The following is a 22,836-nucleotide window of genomic DNA, read 5'->3' as shown; positions in this document are numbered from 1 at the left end:
TATTTGTAGCAGAGGAAAATGGGGTTTTATTTCTGGGAGCAAGAAAGCTCCTCCAGAGGATGATCCATCTTATGAGAGATGGGTGCAAGAAAACTACACAGTGATTGGGTGGCTTGTGAACTCAATGCAGCCACAGATTAGTCAGCATTATCTGTGGATGAACTCGGCTAAAGAAATCTGGGATAGTGTTGTAGAAACTTACTCCCAGAAGTTGAATGTTGCCAGAGCCTACAAACTGAGAAGTGATGTGAAGAATCTAAGGCAGGGGGAGAAGTCACTTGCAGCATACTTCTCAACCCTGAAATCTCTATGGCAAGAGATTGATTTGATAGAGGCTGTGACATGGGATACCCCCAAGGATGCTGAAACATACAGGAAATTGGTTGAAAGGAATAGGGTCTTTGAGTTCTTGACAGGGCTGAATTCTGAATATGACATCACAAAGCAAAACATTTTGTCCAAGGAAGATGTTTCATTGTCTTAAGCATATGCTTTGGTCAGCAGTGAAGAAAGTAGGAGGCAAGTGCAGGTTCAAGGAGTCAGTATCAATGATCATTTTGCAAATATAGGAATTAAACCCAAAGGGGTTACAGGAGCTACCAATGGCACAGGAAAGAAGGAGGTGGTGTGTGAATATTGCAAGAAGCCGAAACACACCAAGGACAATTGCTAGAAATTGCATCCCAGTCTTGTCCCTATCCGATTCCAGAAGAAGAATGATAGTAGAAAGATAGGTAGTGCACATGCAGCCACAAGTACAGATACAGAGGTTGAGTCTACCAGTGCACAGTTGGCAGCCATGAAAGCTGAATATGAGAAGTTTGGAAAGATGATAAGCCGGTTTGAAGGTGTAACTTCATCATCCAACCCTTCTGAAAGTCTAGCCACCACCGCATTTGCTCACTCAGGTATAAGGGCTTCTGCTAACCATGCATCCACCTCAGGTAATCCCAAGACCCCTTGGATCATAGACTCAGGTGCTTTTGATCACATGACCAACCTTTCCACTTTGTTTGTTTCATATGATTTGCTTCCTGGTCGTGACAAAATCACCTTAGCTGATGGTTCTCTTGCCCTCATTTCTGGCAAGGGAACTGTCAAGCCTACAGTCTCTTTACTCTTATCTTCCACTCTTCATGTACTTAAATTAAATACCAACTTATTATCTGTAAGTAGCTTGACTAAGTCATTGAATTGTTGTGTTACATTTTTCCCTTCTCACTGTGTGTTTCAGGGCCTGAAGTCTCGGAAGGTGATTGGGAGTGGCCATGAAGCGAATGGAATATACTTGCTCGACACCCCTAGCCAATGCTTTGATCATCCCAAGAATGTTGCTTTTGGTTCTACTTCTTCAGAGTCTGTTAGTCAAATTATGTTGAGTCATTGTCGGTTGGGTCATTTACCTTTTTTTGCTTTAAGTCATTTACTTCCCAAACTGTTTAAGGGAGTCAGTGTGTCCAGTCTCAATTGTGAGTCATGTCAGTTGTCAAAGCATTGTAGAAACAATTACCCTGTGAGCAATAAAAGATCTTCTTTTCCTTTTCATATTATGCACTCTGATTGTGGGGGCCTTACCACTTATCCTCTATGGGGGGCTACAGATATTTTATCCTGTTTATTGATGACTTTTCTAGATTCACTTGGATATACTTAATGAAATCCCGGGATGAAGTCCCAAGACTTGTGAGGCAATTTCATGAGCTTGTTTTAACTCAATTTGATACCTGAATTAAAGTTTTCAGATCTAACAATGCAAAAGAGTATTTTGAGAAGAGTTTATCCTTGTATCTCTCTGACATGGGGGTTATTCACCAAAGCTCCTGTGTTAGAACCCCTGAACAAAATGGAGTTGTTGAGAGGAAAAATAGACATATTGTTGAAGTTGCAAGGAGCCTTTTGTTTGCCTCACATGTTCCCACAAGATTTTGGGGTGATGTTGTACTTACTACTACCTATCTCATAAACCGTATGCCATCCAGGGTTTTAGGGTTTAAATCCCCTTCAGTCTTTTTCATCCAGACAGGGATCTCTTCCCAATTCCTCTTCGTGTGTTTGGCTGTACCTGTTATGTTCACATTCCAAGTGTGCAGAGACATAAGTTTGAACCAAAAGCCCACAAATGCATCTTCCTTGGTTACTCCCCCACACAAAAGGGTTATTGTTGTTTTGATCCAAAGACTGGCACCCGACATGTCTCTATGGATGTTACTGTTGATGGACTTTCTCCTTTTTATGGTTCCTCTTAGGAAGGACATTGTCAATAGGGGGAGAGTCTGTCACAAGTTTTTGCTCTTCCTCATCCTGTCCCAGTTGAGTCTCTTGACAAGCCTGTATCCTCACCAAATGAATCAAAGGAGGATCAGCCACTTCATTCCTCTTGTCCTAGTGCTCCTATTTCTTTACCTCCTCGTCCTACCCATAATCCCCAAAGTGTATCAAAGGCAGAGATCCAGGAATGAGCAAGTAGTTTCCCTTACAACAGATGAGGCTCATACATTCCCAATCACAGATGAGATAACAGGTACTGCTTCAGCCCCTTCGGAATCATCCTTCCCAGATCTTGATGTCCCCATTGTTGTCTGGAAAGGAAAGCGGAAGTGCACTGCACACTGCATTTCCAAACACCTTTCTTATGATCTACTTTCTCCTTCGTACTTTGCCTACCTCTCTTCAGTTGCTTTTAACCCCATTCCTAGGTCTGTATCAAAAGCTCTTGGGATTCCAGAATGGAGAGATGCCATGAAGACTGAAATGGATGCTCTACATGAAAATGGTACTTGGGAGGTGGTGGATTTGCCTGAAGGGAATGATCCAGTTGGGTGGAAGTGGGTTTTTACCATTAAATACAGGGCTGATGGGACTATTGAGAGGTACAAGGCCAGACTTGTTGCAAAAGGCTACACACAGACATATGGGATTGACTACCTGGAGACTTTTGCCCCTGTTGCCAAGATGACATCTGTGAGGGTTCTTTTATCTCTGGCAGCTCACTTTGATTGACCTCTCTATCAGTTAGATGTAAAGAATGCATTTCTGAATGGTGACTTACATGAGGAGGTCTACATGTGTCTTCCTCCAGGAATGTATGGGAAAGATATGCAAGGAAAGGTATGTAAATTGAAGAAATCACTTTATGGCCTCAAACAATCTCCTAGAGCCTGGTTTGAGAGATTTAGAGCTGCATTTGTTAAATTCGGCTATGTTCAGACACAATCAAATCATACTCTTTTTGTGAAGAAAAGTGGATCTCTAGCAGTGTATCTCATTGTGTATGTTGATGACATTATAGTGACTGGTGATGATGCCTCAGGCATTCTAGCCCTTAAGTCTTTCCTCCATATGGAATTTGAGATTAAGGATCTGGGGGAGTTGAGATACTTCCTTGGCATAGAAGTTGCTAGATGCAATGATGGAATTCTTATTTCCCAGAGGAAATATGTCCTTGATTTGTTGTCTGAAACTAGAAAAATGGGTGCAAGACCTGCTGCAACTCCCATTGATATGAGTCACAAACTTTCAGCTTCGGATGGAACTTTGTTGGAAGACAAAGGGGTCTTTCAAAGACTTCTTGGGAAGCTTCTGTACCTGTGCATGACTAGGCCAGATATTGCGTATGCTGTCAGTTGCAATAGCCAGTTCATGCATGCTCCTAGAGATACCCATATGGCAGCAGCAGAACGGATTTTATGCTATCTGAAAGTCTCTCCAGGAAAAGGAATTCTATTTACCAAGCATGGTCATCTGAAACTTGAAGCCTATACTGATGCTGATTGGGCTGGAAATATTGATGATAGAAGATCTACTTCAGGGTATTGCAGTCTAGTGGCTGGTAATGTTGTCTCTTGGAGGAGTAAGAAACAGTCAGTTGTGTCCCGACCCTCCGCAGAAGCCGAGTATAGAGCCATGGCACATGGAGTCTCGGAATTGTTGTGGCTAAGGTCCTTAATGGAAGAACTTGGGATTGATCATGACAAACCCATGATGTTGTACTGTGATAATCAGGCCGCCATCAACATTGCTCACAACCCAGTACAACATGATAGAACCAAACATATTGAGGTTGATAGACACTTTATTCGAGAAAGAGTCTCCTCCGGTGAAGTGTGTCTTCCACTCATTATTTCTGAAGGACAATTGGCAGATTTCCTCACCAAGGGCATTTCCAAGGCAAGGCTTCAACATGACATTGGCAAGCTGGGCATGATTAACATCTATGCTCAACTTGAGGGGGAGTGTAGAGGAGATGGGCCGAATGGCCCATAGACTGTCATTTCATGTTATGTTGTGTTTCCCTCTGTAATGGGCCTTATTCTGGGCCCATACTCTGTAATGTTCTGTTTTTTGTATTTTCTTGCTCACTCAAGGGCCTCTCTGTAATATTTCAAAGATTAACTTCTTAATAAAATGTTTAGAGTGTTAGAGGGACGTTAAGTTCGAACCTCTTACTCTCTGACCCTCATTGCGCCAACTCTCTCTCTCTTCTTCCTCTCTTGTTTGTTTATTTTCTGGTTTGCATCTAATCTCAAGTAGTTCCATACATCAAGGACTGTTTTTCAACTGTTACCAACTGATTTGGTCAGTGTGGGAAGAGGGAAATACCAGAATTTTCCAAGAGAAGGAGAGAAGCCTAGAAGAGCTGAAGGAGTGCATCCTAAATAGGGTGATCTTGTGGCTAAAATCATTGGACCTATTCCATCAATTCTCATTTAATGATATTTGGAGGAATTGGTTAACAGTGGCAAATTGTTCTAGAGTATGGGTTTGGACCCCCCCCCCCCCCCCCCCCCCTAAAGGCTTCTTGAAGCTGAATTTTGATGGTAGTAGTCTTGGAAATCCAGGTCGGTCAGGGGTGGGAGGGGTACTAAGGAATGAGTTTGGGAATACAACTAGCAGTGCAGATAGGTGTTGATATAGGACCAGCTCAGTTCTAGTCCTTGGAGAATGTTGAATGGTGGGAATCACTCACCATAGCTAGCAAAGGCTGAAGAAAACTTAATAAACTTCATTGCCGTTGTGTAAAACGTCCATACATATTTATAGACTCTAACTCATAGTAATCCTAGGAGTCAAACTGTTAGACTCATAAAAGTCTTAGGAGTCAAACTGTTAAGACTCAATAATCCTAGTTGGACTCAAACTAAGCTGTCCTTATCCTATTTCAATTCAAAGAAGATTCAATAACTCTAATGCTACTTATGCAATGACTCTGAAATTTTAAACACAAACAAACTATAACTAGACAACCAAACCTATTATTAGACCCCACAGAAAATTGCAAAAGTGACAAAAATACCCTTATTGTCCAAAAATACAGAAATACATAAAATATCCTAAAATTCCAATTTTGACTCTTCAGCTCCTGCATCAGGTGTGGAACAGTTGCTAATAGAAGGGGACTCCAAAGTGGTAGTGGGTTGGCTACAAAACCCAGATTCTATAGTGTGGTGCTTTAAGAATGAAATTAAAAAATTCAATTGGCTAATAAGGAGCTTGACAGTGAGAATACAATGGGTGGGGAGATCAGCAAACGCTATGGCTGATGGTCTTGCAAAGCAAGGGGTAAATAGGGAAAGATTGTATTGGATTCAACTGTAAACTGAATCTGTTTTCTATTTCTTCCTTTTTTCCTGATGTTAGGTGAGGATGCAGGTCGCGCCTCTCCATGGGAAGCTTGTAACTGTTTTATTCTTCTATTAATGAAATCTTAATTTACTTATCAAAAATATTATCTCTTGTAGTCCACATAGCACTAGTAGCTTTCATTGGGAAATATGTTGTTTCAGTAATATTTCGTGTTGGCACCCATGGAAATGAAAATACACCATGGAAATATTAAGAAATTTATGGACATTTTCAAGTGTATTCTTAAATTTGCGATGCATTGGAAATTCTATAAATGTCAAGTATGCTGCTAGATCAATTGGTTTGTCCTTAACGCTTAATGCCTGTTTTAAGAGGACAAATAATTTTATGTTGTTGTTTTAAGATATGTAGGCATTGCTTTACAACATTCATTGGCTTACATTTTGCAGGAAATCTTCTTAACCGTACACTTGGGCTTCTTAAGAAGAATTGTCAGTCAACTTTGGCAGTTGATTCAACTATTGCTGCTGAAGGAAATGCATTCAAGGGCACTGTAGAGAAGTTGGTAAAGTTTATACAAACACTTCATTTAATTTCATGGCCATTAGCAACTTCTATCAATTTAATAGATTTATTTGCTGCATGCAATTGTTAGTGTTATACTAAAGGGAAAAATGGGGTCAACATACATTAGATGTATTTGAGAGTAGTACAACTGCACTGGAGGAATTTCTTATTTAGTTATTGTGAAGTGCTTACTAAAGGTCTTTTGATTCCTTCTGTGCATGATTTTAAACTTTGGTTCATGTTGAAGTGAACAAAGTCATGGAAGTTTATGGCAATGGCACAGAAACATCATAAAAGCATAGAAACCATAAGAGAACTATGAAAATATTGGGATTTACAATATACTTTTAGAGAAAAGATAGAATAAGCATCACTACACACTTGGGACCCATTATGCAACTAAATTAACAATTTAAAATAGGAAGATACATGTCTGATATTCATAACATAAAAACAATACTTAAACAAATCAGAGCTGTAACCTTAAGGTAATTCATCTTTTATCACAAAAAATACAAAATTGATTTATGCTTATTTGAGGCATCAAATGCTTTTGTTTTGGCATGTTGGTTTTTCTTAAAGTTTTAAGAGAACCTATTCTTTTTTATTATTTTTGATGCAAGAAATCTTCTTTCTCTACTATGTTTCTTTTTAAATGTTTTAGTCGGCACTCTTTCTTGTTTCAACTGATATTATGTGTAGAGTTAGTTAGCATGTTATTTATGTTGCTGTTAGCATATTATTTATGTTGCTGTTATCATGTTAGTACTGTCAGTAAGTTAGTTATTTCAGTTATTTTTCAGCTGCTGTTTATTTGTGTTAACAGTAGGGCAATATTGCAAGTTTACTATGTTTTAAGCTATTAATATAAATAGCTGAGTGGGGCGGCAATGTTAATTGACCCTCATTCTTTTCTGAATTCTCCTCTCTTCAATTTCTCTCTTCTTCTTCTTCTTCTTCTTCTCCTCTCTCTCTCTTCCTCTTCTATTCTCTGAGCTTTTCTTATTGAATTCTCATCTAGAGTAGGACTGATTACAGTCTCTACAAGACAAGTTGGTATCAGAGTCAACCTAGGGTTTCCCATGTGAGTCTAATCAGGCCAACTGCATGAGAACTTCCTAGGGTTGGAAGTTTTAGCAAGAATGGTCCATCGGCTGGTTCCTGGAGATTACTGGTAGAGTGCGGCAGCTCTTCAAGGGATTGTAGAGCCTTGGAAAGTCTCTGGTGATCAGGAAGAAGTAGAGGGAAGGAAAGAAATTCATGATTAGGGTTCAGACTAAGGATTGGAAGTGGCGGCCAGCCTGTTCTAGGTAAGTTTCAGTTTTCCTTTGAGATCGACAGAAATCAGAAACTGATAGTGGTGTGGAAGGAGTGGCTGGGTTTTTTCCTAATTTCTTTGATTTTTTTTAGGGTTTTCCCAAAACTACGATCAGTTCTCTAATTTAAACCCTAGCATTCTAACTATTATTGGTTTCTGGGTAACAGTTAGATCTGTTTTAGCATTCCAGATTGATTGATAATAATCTTTGGGAGATTATTAGATCTGTTTCAACATTTCTAGGTGTTTGCTAGACCTTTTTCAGCACTCCAAGTGGGCTGTTAGCAATTTCTGTGTGATAATTACTCTGTTTTAGCATAAAAGGAGTTCTTTTTGATTAATTTCTTAATAGAGATGACAGGAACTGAGTTAAAGACTCAAGGGGAAGGTGTTTTGGGGGCTGGAAACATGACTAAAAATACTTTTCAGATTACCACTATCAAATTTGATGGATCAAATTACTTGGAATGGGCTTAGTTAGCTATGATGGCTATTGGGGGTAGAGGGAAATTAGGCTATGTGATGGAGAATGTAAAGAAACCAGCCAAGGAAGACCCACATATGCCAAATGGGTTCAGGAGAACTATTTGGTCATGACTTGGCTGTGCAATTCCATGCAGCCTCATATCAGCCAAAATTACTTGTGGGCCAAAGCTGCTAAGGAAATTTGGGACATCATGAGAGAAACCTACTCCTAGCAAATTAATGTTGCTAGGGCCTATGAGATGAAATGTGAAGTCAGTAATCTTAAGCAAGGAGAGAAACCAGTCTCAGTTTACTTCTCCACTTTAAAGTCTTTGTGGTATGAAATTGATCACCTAGAGCCAATTGAATGGGAAAGTCAGAAGGATGCACATACAAATAAAAAACCAATAGAGTTTTTGAATACCTAGCTGGTCTGAATCTAGAATATGATATTGTGAGGCAACAACTCCTCACCAAGGAGAGGTTGACCTTGTCTCAGGCCTATTCCCTAGTGCACAGTGAAGAAAGTAGGAGAAAGGTTATGCTACAATATCAACCCATGGAATCAACCCTAACAATAATGAAACCAAAGTTTGGGGGTGACAAGGAAATGGATATGAAGAAAGAAGACAAGAGGGAGGTAGTGTGCGATCATTGCAAGAAACCGAAGCATGCCGGTGATACTTGTTGGAAGTTGTATCCACATCTAATTCTAGCAAAGCTCAGGAACAAAAAGGGGAATGCCAATGTAGCAATTACTATTGGTGGTGTATCATCCTCACACTCTCCTTGGTGAGGAGTTGCCTCACAATATCATATTCTAGATTTAGACCAGCTAGGAAAGCTTAGGAACAAAAAGGGGAATGCCAATGTAGCAATTACTATTGATGGTGTATCATCCTCGAGCACAAGAGCCACACCTCTAAACACTTTAGCTGCTGTCCGAGCTGCTCTAACTCAGTTGGAAAGTGAAGTTGGCACTTCAGCCCCCTCATCTCAGCTACCAACTACAACATTTGCTACTCCCACTTCAGCATTTGCTCATTCAGGTACAAGAGCTTCAGCATATCATGGTTCAGCCCCAAGTAACAATGAACCTTGTTGGATTATAGATTTAGGTGCATCTGACCATATGACTGGTTTATCCTCATTGTTTACCACTTATTGCTTATCCTCTGGCAAGGGAGACATTAGATTGTCTAATGCCATCTCATTGTCCTCAGTTTTGCATGTTCCTAAACTTAGTACTAACCTGCTTTTAGTTAGTAGCATCACTAAAAATGTTCAATGACTTTCTTTCTTGATCGGTGTGTTTTTTAGGATCTGGAGACAAGGAAGGTGATTGGGATTGATCGTAAGACGAATGGAATCTACCTGTTTGGAGGGCATTCACATGGGGAAGATAAAGAAGTGGGGATGTCATTAGTTTCTCAATCTGTGAGCCAGGTTATGCTTTGGCATAATCGGTTAGGTCATTTGTCATTTAGGTCTTTGAAGAGTTTATTTCCCAGTTTGTTTGAGTCAGTTCAAATGTCTAGTTTAAAACGCGAAAGTTGTGAACTTGCAAAGCATTATAGAACAGCCTATTCTTTGAGCAATAAAAGTAATATTCCTTTTGAAATTGTGCATATTGATGTTTAGGGACCATATCACAATACTACTATGGGGGGATACAGATATTTTTTTGTTGTTTGTTGATGACTACACCAGTGTTTTAAAAGCGCAAGGCGCAAAAAAGGCACAAGGGCCAATTTGCGCTTGAGGTGCAAGGCGCAAGGTGAGGCACACACCTTTTTAAGAAAGGCGCAAAACTACAAGAAAAAGATAAAAAAAGTCAGAAAATTCAAACAAGAATGCTAAAAAAAATTTAAAAATGCAAAAATTCAAAAAATATTAAACATAGTGTTAATAAAAAATATAAACATAAATTTTAAAATAAATGTTTTAGAAAACCAATTATCTAAAATTAAAATACATAAACATAATATGTAAAGCATATTCAAATGAAATTTAAAAATAAAAGCAAACATATAAAGCATTTTCAAGCATGTAAAACCCACAATCTCTGTTTTTTCCTTAATTGCATTGCTTGAAGTAGCTAATGTGATGTAAAACATATAACATTCTTGATTCTATGAGTCGCCTTTGTACCATGCCCCTTGAGGCAAGCCCGAACAAGTCTATGTTAGGGTCTGAAAATTCTTATTTCTCACATGAAAAATAATGATTTTATAACTTTAATTTTCTTTTAAGAAGGTATCTTATTAGAATGAATGAATGAACAACATTAGCAAATAGGTTCATGGAACAGTTAGTAATGCTACTAACTGAAAGCAAGTTAGTACTAAGTTTAGGAACATGCAAAACTGAGGACAAGGAGATGGCATTAGACAGTCTAATGTCTCCCTTGCCAGAGACGGGAACAAGGGAACTATCAACAATAGACACTTTGTCTCTGCCAGAAGGGATTGGAATAGGTAATGGAATTTCTGATGAATGTGACCCCATCTCACTACTACTATTGCTTATCCTCTGGCAAAGACAAAGTGTCTATTGTTGGTAGCTCCCTTGTTCCCATCTCTGGCAAGGGAGACATTAGACTATCTAATGCCATCTCCTTGTCCTCAGTTTTGCATGTTCCTAAACTTAGTACTAACCTGCTTTCAGTTACTAGCATTACTGAAAAATCAGAACTGCTCAATGACTTTCTTTCCATATCGGTGTGTTTTTTAGGATCTGGAGACAAGGAAGGTGATTAATATTGGTCATGAGACGAATGGAATTACCTTCTTGGAGGGCATTCACATGGGGAAGATAAGAAGTGGGGAGGTCATTAGTTTCTCAGTCTGTGAGTCAGGTTATGCTCTGGCATAATCAGTTAGGTCTTTGAAGAGTTTATTTCCTAGTTTGTTTGAGTCAGGCCAAGTGTCTAGTTAAAGTGTAAAAGTTGTGAACTTGCAAAGCATTGTAGAACAACCTATTCTTTGAGCAATAAAAGTAGTATTCCTTTTTAGATTGTGCATACTGATGTTTGGGGACCATATCACATCACTGCCATGGGGGGATACGAATATTTTCTGCTATTTGTTGATGACTACACTCGTTTCTCATGGGCAAGGTTTAAAGTGTCGGTGTCGATGGAAATGTCGCTTACCAAAATATAGGACATATGTCGGAAATATCAGAAATGTCGAGGGGAAATATTGTAAAAATTAGAGACGTTGTGGAAATATTATGAAATATGTGGAAATATGCAATGATATTTTGTAAAATGATAAAAGAAGCATTAATACATATTTCTAGACTATTATCTTATTCCCAACCATTATATAAAGTTAAGAAACTAAGATCAATAACAAATTAGTAAATGACGATTTACTGATGTATTATGCATTTTGATGTTTTTACAAGGTTATCTGATATTTTCTTTTCTTATTTTTAATTATGGTTTATTATAAATTCTAATATATTTATTTCACACTAGTAAATAGAAATACATTTATTCTGATTTTTTAAATATTAAAGTTATAATACATTATGTTTTTTTATAAATTTAATAAGCTGATTCTCTTTTTTGTAGTATTAACATTATGATAAATTCTGATTTCTTATAAAACTTAATGAATTTATTATGATTTTTAATACTAAACTTATAATAAATTATGATTTAGTATAAAATTTTATAAATTTATTATATTTTTTATATTAAATGTAGAATATGATTTATTATAAAATTTAATAAATATTTTCTGGTTTTAATAAATATTTTAAAAAGTACTAACTAGTTAATATTTTATTACTTGAAAAATATTTTATGTTTTATATTATAAAGTAATTAATTTATTCTTTTGTTTTTATATTTTGTTAATTCTTCTTTATAAATATTTTATTTGAAATATTAAATAGAAATTGTTAATGGAATAATTTATATTAATATATTGTATTTTAATAATATAATATACTAATATATTATATTATTAATATACATTAGTCGACATTTTATCGACATTAGTCGACATCCTGTTGACATAATAGAAAAAACTGTCTTTGTTTTTGGTCATTTGGACCGATTTGGTCAACATTTCCGAAATATAGGAAATGTCGACCGAAATAATGTAATTTTTATATTACCATCCATTTTCATGTTGGTGAGCCTCGACATCGACATGTCGGGCGACATTAGCGACATTTCGTGACATTTGAAACCATGCTCATGGGTTTATTTTATGTGCTCTCAAGATGAGGTCCGATGGTTTTGACCCAATTTGGGGTCAAAATCAAAAATTTCAAATCCGATAATGCTAAGAGTATTTTGCAAAACCATTGGCTTCATATTTCCTTGACCATGGGGTTATCCATCAAAGCTCCTGTCCCCCCCATACACCTCAGCAAAATGGGGTTGTTGAGAGGAAAAATAGGCATATATTGGAAGTAGCCGGAAGCATTATGCTAAACTCCAATGTTCCCACACATTTTTGGAGGGATACTATCCACACTGCTGTGTACCTCATCAACCGAATTCCTTCATGGGTCCTATACATGAAAATTCCATTTAACCTATTATATCCCGATAAGGACCTATTTATTATTCCCCTTAAGACCTTTGGATGCACTTGCTTTGTTCAAATCCTTGGGCCTCATCGCTCCAAATTTGATCATAAAGCTTCAAAATGTATTTTTATTGGGTATGCACAAAATCAAAAAGGATATTGCTGCTATGAACCTATTTCTAGGAAACGGTTTGTTTCTATGCATGTCACATTTTTTGAGGATGTACCTTATTATCATAGAGTTTCTTCTCATGGGGAGAGTAGTGAGACGGGGTCTCATTCATCAGAAATTCCATTACTTGCCCCAATCTTTGAAGGGGAGTATAGTGAGGAGGGTTGTCAAAGATGCCAGGATTTGAGGGTGTATCACAAGCGGTGGAGGTAGGTTGATTTTGGTCATCAGCAGTCCAGGCCAACTTCAATTTCCTCTATGGCTCCAGATCCAAGTACCATAGTTCTTTTATCTCCTACTACAGATGAGATGCCTCCCATTGTTGAGCCTTCTCCTCCTCTGGATAATCTTGATCTTCCAATTGCAGTTCATAAAGAGAAGCATCGTTGTACCTCATCTATAGCACATTGTATTTCCTAGTTTGTCTTATGATCATTCGTCTCCATCCTATAAGTCTTTTTTGGCCTCTATTACTGCTATTTCCATTCCTAGAACAGTGTAGGAAGCCTTGTCAATACTTGAGTGGAAGGATGCAATGCAGGTAGAGATGAATGCTCTTCTAAAGAATAATACATGGGAGTTAGTTGATCAACCTAAAGGAAAGAAACCGGTCTGGTGTAGATGGGTAGTTACAGTGAAACATAATGCTGATAGTTCTATTGAAAAATATAAGGCTAGATTAGTTGCATAGGGGTTTACACAGACATATGGCATAGACTATCTGGAGACTTTTGCACCAGTGGCCAAAATGAATACTATCAGAGTTTTACTATCCATTGCAGCAAATTTCTCATGGCCGTTGTTATATATGGATGTCAAAAATTCCTTCCTCAGTGGTGATTTGCAAGAGGAGGTGTATATGGAGTTACCTCCTGGATTCTATAGAAGCGGGGAAGAAGGTCTGCCGGCTAAATAAAGATTTATAATGAACAAAACAATCTCCAAGAACATGGTTTGATGGCCCTTGAAAAATTCGGCTATGTTCAAGCTCAATCAAATCACACCCTTTTCATTAAGAAAAGAGATTCCTTCTTCTCTATTTGTTGTATATGTGGATGATATTGTGGTGATAGGGAGTGATACCCGTGAGATTAACTCTCTTAAAGATGTGATTAAGACCAATAAAAAATAGTAAAAATATTTCAGATTATAGCAGAAGAGGAAGAGAAGAAGACAACAAGAAGAAGGAAGAATGGAGAAGAAGGGAGAAAGGAGTTCGATAATCTCCTCTTTCTCCACTCTAATCTTTTGTTAATCTTACTAAGATTACATAAATTACAAGTTTGCCCTTAAGTGGGTGTCCACCTCATCAACATACTTAGAAAACATAAAAAGAATTGAAGGGCCATAAAGAACAAATAACAAGAAAGAACTAATCAATAAGATAGTAATGGGCTAGAGCCCATTCAGCCTAATCTCTCTACACTCCTTCTCAAGCTGAGCATAGATATCAATCATGCCCAACTTGCTTATATAGTGAACCCGCTTTCCTTTAGGAACACCTTTTGTCAAAACATCAACTTGTTCTTCAAAAGCAATAAATGGCAAACAGACTTCTCTTGAAGCAACTCTCTCTCGTATTAAGTGCCTGTCAACTTCTATGTGCTTAGTTTTGTCATGCTGAACAGCGGTCTGGTAGTCACAATATAACATCATTGGCTTCTCACAGTCTATACCCAATTATTCTAAAAGTGATTTTAACCACAAAAGTTCTGAAACTCCATGTGCCATTGCCCTGTACTCTGCATCAGTGTATGCTTTCAACTTCATGTGCCCATGCTTCGCAAACAAGATACCTTTCCTTGGAGTCCCTTTTAGATAGCACAAAACCCTCTCAGCAGTTGCTAAATGTGTATCTCTGGGAGAATGCATGAACTGGAAAATTACACTAATTGCATAGGAAATATCTAGTCGAGTCATGTAAAGATATAATAACTTCCCAACCAGTCTCTGGAACACTCCCCTATCAGTCAACAGTTCACCATCAATAGCTGACAACTTATGATTTAGGTCTATAGGAGTGGAAGCTGGTTGAGCACCTAGTTTGCTAGTCTCTGCAAGAAGATCAAGAACATACTTACGTTAAGAAATGAAGATACTATCCTTAGACCTGGCAACTTCAATTCCCAAGAAATATCTAAGTTCACCTAAGTCTTTAATCTCAAACTCAGTGTTAAGAAATATTTTGAGATGAGTAAATTCGTAAGTGTCATTACCAGTAACCACAATATCATCAACATAGATAATCAGAAGGGTCACTAAGGAATCTCTCTTCTTAACAAATAGGGTATGATCTGGCTGAGTCTGTGTGTACCCAAAAGTAACAAGGGCAGCCCGAAATCTGTCAAACCAGGCTCTATGAGATTGCTTAAGGCCATAAAGGGACTTCTTCAGGTAAAGACATATAGACCTCTTCATGTAGGTCCCCATTCAAGAAAGCATTTTTAACATCGAATTGATGAAGTGGCCAATCAAAAGTAGTAGCTAAGATAGCAAAACTTGAACTGAAGTCATTTTGGCCACTGGGGCAAAAGGCTCCAGGTAAACAATACCATACATCTGAGTGTATCTTTTAGCAACCAAACGGGCCTTAAATCTTTCAATAGTACTATCTGAATGATACTTGATAGTGAACACCCACTTATAGCCAACCGGTTCCTTTCCCTCAAGCAAATCCACAATTTCCTAGGTATTGTTCTTATGCAAAGCATCTAATTCAGTCATCATAGCATCCCTCCATTTTGGTTTGGATAAGGCTTTTGGGACAAATTTGGGAGTCACATGTGTGGAAACAGTGGCAAGAAAGGAATACTAAGAAGGGGAAATAAGGTTGTAGGATAGGTGTTTGGAAATGTAATGAGCTATACATTTCCGTTTGCCTTTGCGAAGAGCAATAGGGAGATCAAGGTCAGGGAAGGTATCAAAAGTGGTAGAAGAGGGTTGACCTGTTACCTCAATAGTGATGGGAGGTGCAAGAGGCTCATATGAAGGTGTGGAAACAACTTGCACATCCCTGAGTCTTTATCTCCGGTACCACCTTTGGATAATAGGATGGGAAGAAAATGTGGGAGGATGAGCAGGAGGAGGGGGAGCAGGAACATGAGAAGAAGACCCAATAGAAGACTCGATGAGAGGAGACTCAATAGAAGTCTCAATGGGGATTGGAAGAGGGACAGATGGTGACATCACAAACAACTCCTCTGAATGCTCCCCCTCAGGAAAAGTACCAAAGAAAGGAATAAACTCAGCAAATGTGACATCTCTAGAAACAAAGAGAATGCCATGAACTGGACCAAAACAGCAATACCCCTTTTGTGTGGAGGCATATCCCAAGAAGACACACTTGTGTGCTTTAGGCTCAAACTTATGTCTCTGATGACTGTGAACATGAACATTAACAAGTGCACCCAAACACTCGGAAAGGAAGAGAGAAGAGATCCTCATTTGAAAATAGGAGGCTAAAGGGGGTTTTAAAACCCAGAATTTAGGAAGGCATCCAGTTTATCAGGTATGTAGCTGTAAGGACAACATCCCCCCAAAACTTAATAGGAACATGAGAAGCAAAAAGGAGGCTCCTTGCAACCTCAACCACATGTCAGTTCTTCCTTTTCGCCACTCCATTTTGTTGTGGAGTGTAGGAACAAGAACTCTGATGAATAACTCCAAAGGTATCAAAGCGAGAGGAAATGCTCTTCTCAAAATATTCCTTTGCATTATCAGATCGAAATATTTTGATCCGAGTATTAAATTGGGTAAGAATAAGTTCATGAAATTTTTGTACAATATTTGGTACTTCATCCTGGTATCTCATAAGGTAAATCTAGTTGTAACGAGAGAAATCATCAATGAAAATGATGAAATACTTGTAACCCCCCATAGTAGATAAATTATACGGCCCCCACACATCAGAGTGCATAATATGGAAAGGAGAAACTAATCTTTTATTACTCACTGAGAAAGATTGTCTACAATGTTTTGCAAGTTCACATGACTCACAATGAAGACACGATAGGGATATTCCCTTAAACATTTATGGAAACAAATGACTCAAAGCTGAAAAAAACAAATGACCAAATATCAAATGACATAACATGACTTTATCAACTGACTCTGATGAGATAGACTCCAAAGCTACTACACTAGGTGGTCTAGGACTTCGATCAGAGATATCCAACAAATATATTCCATTCACCTCATGGCCACTCTTAATTGTCCTCTGAGTTTTCTGGTCCTGAAAAATACAATGAGTAGGAAAGAAGGTTACATTGCAATTCATTGATTTTGTTAAGCTACTAACAGATAAAAGGTTAGTGCTAAGTTTGGGAACATGAAGGATAGAAGACAAAACAAGGGAATCAAAGGCTCTAATATTCCCTTTTCCAGAGATGGGAGCAAGACGCCCTTCGACAAGGGAAATCTTCTCTCTACCAGAGAGGAGCTGGGATGAATAGAAAATGTTAGATATGCTTGTCATATGGTCTAATGCACCAGAACCTATAATCCAAGGAATTCTACGATTACCTGAGGCTGTAGCATGATTTGTAGAAGTACGAATACCTGAATGGGCAAATGTGGATGAAGAGGTGTTGCCTGAGAAGGAAGATGCAATAGTAGTCTCCAAGTGATTAATTAACCTCCAATATCTATCAAATTCTACCGTCACTGTTGCTAGTTGCTCCACAACATTTTTCTTCACTTTCTCTATTTCCACCTTCAGATGTTGTAGCAACATTTGCATTCTTGGGCTTTCCAGACTGACCACCTTTCTTAAAGTTGTTGTTCCGAAACCTATCTTGAAGAAGATCTGGATGAATTTTCGTACAAGTATCCTTAGTATGTATCGGCTTCTTGCAATATTCACATATCACCTCTTTCTTCTCAGCTGACCCCTTTGGTTGTATTCTAGCATGTGCAAAATGTTCTAAAGGTGGTGGACCCTGTAACTGTACTTGTTGCCTGCTCTCTTCACTACTCACTATAAAATATGCCTGAGCAAGTGTTACTTCATCATTGGCTAGAATATTCTGTCTCGTAATGTCAAATTCAGGGTTAAGTCTTGCAAGAAACTCAAACACCTTGTTTCTTTCCACAAATTTCCTAAATGTCTCGGCATCCTTGGTGCTTTCCCATACAATTGCTTCGGTAACATCAATCTCCTACCATAGTGACTTCAACATTGAGTAGTAGACAACTACACTCCTCTCCCCTTGTTTCAGATTTTTCACATCATTCTTCAGTTTGTAGGCCCTTGCAACATTCAATTTATGAGAATATGTTTCTATAACACTACCCCAAATCTCCTTGGCTGAAGTCATCCAAAGATAATGTTGACTTATGTGGGGCTGCACAAAATTTACCAACCAGCAAATAACTGTGTAGTTATCCTACATCCATTTCTCATATGTAGGATCAGTCTCTTCCGGTTTCTCCTTACTACCTGTGAGAAACCCTAGTTTACCTCTACTGCATACATGAATCTTTATAGATTGTGCCCAAGCTAAATAATTTGTTCCATCAAGTTTGATTGTAGTCACTCCTGTCAAAATGGAATCTACAGGACCAACCCCCGACACTAGGATCTACTTCATCTCACTTTCAAATTGCTCCATTGATTAAACGAAAATAAAAATACAAGGTTTTCAAGCTTTATAGACCTAACTGAGGTCAGTCCAGCACTTAAAAATCCCAAAACTAGGGTTTCACTGTACCTGGCCTCCGGAGAGAGAGAGAGAAGTAGCAGCTCAAACCAGAGCTTCCCAAACCTCTTCCAACTGTAACTGCCCACTTTTGGAGATCAAAAGGAACCCTCTAAGCCTTGAGCGCCCACACCCAAACAGTCTCTTTAACCTGTAACTGGAAAATCTCTAGTCGGCTAGGGTTTTGGGCAAAAAATCAGCAGCCCCACTTTCTTGGCAATCTACAACTAGATTTTGACTCTCCAAACCCTTTACCAACTAGGCATATAATCTCTTTGAATAATCAACAACTTATCTCTCCATACACCTTTCGATTAGAAGAGTGTATGGGAAAAGAAAAGAAAGATAAAAGAGAAGGGAGACCTGCTCTGATACCAAGATGTGATTCAGACCAATAAAAAATAGTAAAAATATTTTAGATTATGGCAGAAAAGGAAGAGAAGAAGACCGCAAGAAGAAGAACGAAGAATGGAGAAGGGAGAAAGGAGTTCGATAATCTCCTCTTTCTCCACTCTAATCTTTTATCAATCTTACTAAGATTACATAAGTTACAAGTCTTCCCTTAAGTGGGCGTTCACCTCATCATCATACTTAGAAAACAGAAAAAGAATTAAAGGCTTATTAATAACAAATAACAAGAAAAAGCTAATCAATAAAATAGTAATGGGCTAGAGCCCATTCGGCCCAGTCTCTCTACACTTAAGCAATTGCTTCACCAAGAATTTGAGGTCAAAGATTTGGGAGAACTACGGTATTTCTTGGGCATTGAGGTAACACGGTTTAAATATGAAATTTTTGTTTCCCAAATGAAGTATGTTCTCGACCTTTTGGAAGAAACTAGGAAGCTAGGTGTTAAACTTGCTGGCGCACCTTGAAGACATGGTTATGCTTCAATGATTGGTTGGGAAACTCCTTTATCTTTGCCTCACATGATCGGACATTTCTTATGCAGTCAGTGTTGTTAGCCAGTATATGCATTCCCCAAGAATCACTCACCTTCTTGTAGTTGAGAGAATCCTTGCTTATCTGAAGAGATGTCCAGGTAGAGCCGTACTCGTCAAAGATAATGGCCACATGAAAATAGAAGTCTACATAGATGCTGATTGGGCTGGGTGTGTTGATGATAGGAGATCTACCTTTGGGTATTGTGCTTTTGTTGGAGGAAATATTGTCTCTTGGAGAAGCAAGAGACAAAATGTTGTTGCTTGTTGGTGTGGCTGAAGTATTATGGTTGAGATCCCTATTTGAGGAATTGGGCATTGCTTATGAGAAGCCCTTGATGCTGTATTGTGATAATTAGGCCGCTATTAACATTGCCCATAATCCGGTTCAACATGACAGAACTAAGCATATTTAAGTGGATTGTCACTTTATCAAAGAGAGAGTTGCTTCTCAAGAAGGGTGCCTTCCATATATTGCCTCTAACATGTAGCTTGTTGATCTCTTCACTAAGGCAGTCCCAAAGACCAAGTTGGGAATGATTGATATCTACTCCCAACTTGAGGGGGAGTGTAGAGTTAGTTAGAATGCTATTTATGTTGCTGTTATCATGTTAGCTGTTAGCATGTTAGTAGTGTCAGTTAGTTATTTTAGTTAAGTTGGGAATGATTGATATCTACTCCCAACTTGAGGGGGACTGTAGAGTTAGTTAGAATGTTATTTATGTTGCTGTTAGCATATTATTTATGTTGCTGTTATCATGTTAGCTGTTAGCATGTTAGTAGTGTCAGTTAGTTATTTTAGTTATTTTTCAGCTTCTGTTTATTTGTGTTAACAGTAGGGGCAGTATTGTAAGTTTACTATGTTTTAAGCTATTAATATAAATAGCTGAGTGGGGAGGGGGGGGGCAATGTTAATTGACCCACACTCTTTTCTGAATTCTCCCCTCTTCGATTTCTCTCTCTCTCTCTCTCTCTCTCTCTCTTCCTCTTCTATTCTCTAAACTTTTCATATTGAACTCTCATCTAGAGTAGGACTGATTACAGTCTCTACAAGACAAGTTTATGTATTTCTTTTTGTACTATTGTCTAATATTTTGACTGGAATGATTAAACTTTATGAAATTTGACCAGAAGTTGTTGAAGTTTGATTTAAAATTTGACTATGCAAGTTTCGCATCAGTTGGTAGTGAAGTTCTTTAATGGAAGTTTAGGCCCTGTTAGAATATTGTTAAAATAACTTAATTGCAGATGTTAGGGTCTGTTTGGCTAATTAAAGTGTTTTTTTATTTCGTTTTTTATTTCTGTTATGTCGGTTATTGTACTCAGGGGCACAAGGGTCTTTTCCCTTGTTATTTCTGCCGCCCTATATATAGTAAAATAAAGACTGGCGCCGCCAGTACTGTTACATTGCAAAACCTTCTTTCTTCTCTCCTCTCTTCTCTTCTCTTCTCTTCTTCTCTTCTATTCTCTTCTCTTCCTCTTATTTCTGGCCGGCCAACACTGTCAAGATGGTATCAGAGTGGGAATACTGATTGAAGAGAGCAGATCGATCAACCCTACTGTCAAGAGCAGATCGATCAACCCAGAGAACAGATCGAACAGACTAGCAGAACCTGGGCGGAACAGAAATCTGATTCTGAACTACAAAATAGCTACAACTGGTACAGTTCTCCCTGTTTTTCTCTTATTTACCCTCCTTGGTCATGTGCCGAGTAAAAACCCTATGAGTTTGGGGCGGCTGAATGCTGTCGAACCTGTGTAACCCCAATTTTCTTGGATCGTGTGATCCTGTTCATGTGTTAAGACAACTGTAGGTCAAGGATGACCTGTCTTCTCAATGGTTTGAGTTGACTATAAGTAAGAAGGATCTCTCCTGCTGATTAGTGGCTGTTAGACATTCTGGAATTCTGGTAGGTGGGGACTGTTAAAACTATACAGGTCTGAAATCTTCCGAATATTACCTCTGTTTTGTCTGGAATTTGGTACAGTTTGTACTTAACCTGGTTGTTAAACCCAAGTGTGTGGGTGTGAACTGAGTGGAGCATTGTTTTGTGGAGTAAGGAGGGGTCCTAAGTCCGGTGTTTGGGACTGATTAACTGCTTGACCATGTCGACTGAGAATTCTGCTACTTCAGAGATCTCAGGGAGTCACAATGGAGTGAGTGGGGGAGTTGATATGACCTTTCCCATGGCTGTTATTCCCTTTGATGGTCTGAATTACCTTGAGTGGTCTAGGGGAATAAAACTCTACATCACTGCTAGGGGGAGAATAGGATACATCAATGGGAGAGTAAAGGAACCAAAGTATGGAATTGCTGAGCATGATAGGTGGAACCAAAGAATAGTATGGTGATGTCTTGGCTCTTGGTTTCAATGCTGCCACAAGTAAGGAAGACTTTTATGTGGGCTGAAACTGCTTGTGAGATATGGGAACAAGCGAAGTCCACCTATTTAGAGCAGAGACACCATGCCAAGATATATCAACTACAAGCTGAATCTTCTACTTGCAAGCAGGGGGAGAGGAGTCTCTCGATGTACTATTCTGATTTGACATCAATTTGGAAAGAACTTGATCACTATCAGAATGTGAATTGGAAGTGTGATGAAGATGCAAAGGCCTATAAGTCACTTGTATCACAACAACGAGTGTTTGCCTTCCTCCTAGGGCTGAATCCGTCATATGAGTCCATCAGGGTACAGATCTTGGGTAGTAAAGACTTGCCATCGGTTCAGGAGGTGTATGCCTTGGTGCAGTCAGAAGAAAGCAGAAGAAGTGTGATGAATGGTGTAGAAGGAGAGTCAATTGCTCTAGCTGTCCGGGGAAATTCAGATACAAATGTCGGAGGTGGCTTTAAAAGGGGTGACACTTGGAAAAAATCAGATGATAAAAGCAAGCTTTGGTGCACTCACTGCCAGAAGACACGACACACGAAAGATACATGCTGGGATCTCCATGGAAAACCTAAATGGGCACAGGATTTGGGTAAGAAATCAGCACCTGATCAGGGCAAGAAACCAGGCCAGCAGAATAAAAAAAGGTATAACTCAGCTAATATGGCATCGACAGAGACTAGTCCTTCAGTAACTCAGGAGAGACATCCCAGTTCTGACCCTAAGGAAGATATTATCAACTCCTTCCGTGAACATTTGGAATTGTATGGTAGGACTCTCCGCCAGATGGATTCTGGGCCTACTCCTTCTACCTCATTTGTGTCTACATCAGGTAATGCCACAGCCTTCCATGTGTCATCTCATACTACTGATTCTCCTTGGATTATTGACTCCGGAGCTTCAAATCACATGACTGGTAAGTCAAATTTGTTTCAGACATATAACCTTCTCTCTGGGAGAGATAAGGTAAGACTGGCTGATGGTTCTTTTTCTACCATAGGTGGCCGAGGCACCATACCTCTCCCACTTGGCCTTACTCTTCCTAATGTACCGCACGTTCCGAAATTACCTATTAATTTGCTGTCCATTAGTAGTCTTACTCACTCTTTGAACTGCTCAGTCACTTTTTTTCCATCTTCATGTGTGTTTCAGGA

The 22,836-nt window shown here is 38.7% G+C and overlaps 1 protein-coding gene across 1 annotated transcript in view; it reads left to right on the top strand.

The window, feature by feature from the left end:
* Positions 1-22,836, top strand: part of OVA1 (methionyl-tRNA synthetase / methionine-tRNA ligase / MetRS (cpMetRS)) — a 68,800-nt gene that overhangs the window by 38,772 nt on the left and 7,192 nt on the right. The window contains exon 10 of the mRNA XM_010262277.3: positions 6,033-6,148. Within this exon, the coding sequence (XP_010260579.1) occupies positions 6,033-6,148 (116 nt within the window). The remainder of the gene's footprint in view (positions 1-6,032; positions 6,149-22,836) is intronic.

This window comes from Nelumbo nucifera, chromosome 7 (genome assembly GCF_055504915.1).
Source record: "Nelumbo nucifera cultivar China Antique chromosome 7, China Antique-T2T, whole genome shotgun sequence".
Classification (NCBI taxonomy): domain Eukaryota; kingdom Viridiplantae; phylum Streptophyta; class Magnoliopsida; order Proteales; family Nelumbonaceae; genus Nelumbo; species Nelumbo nucifera.
This window is presented reverse-complemented; position numbering and strand designations above follow the sequence as displayed.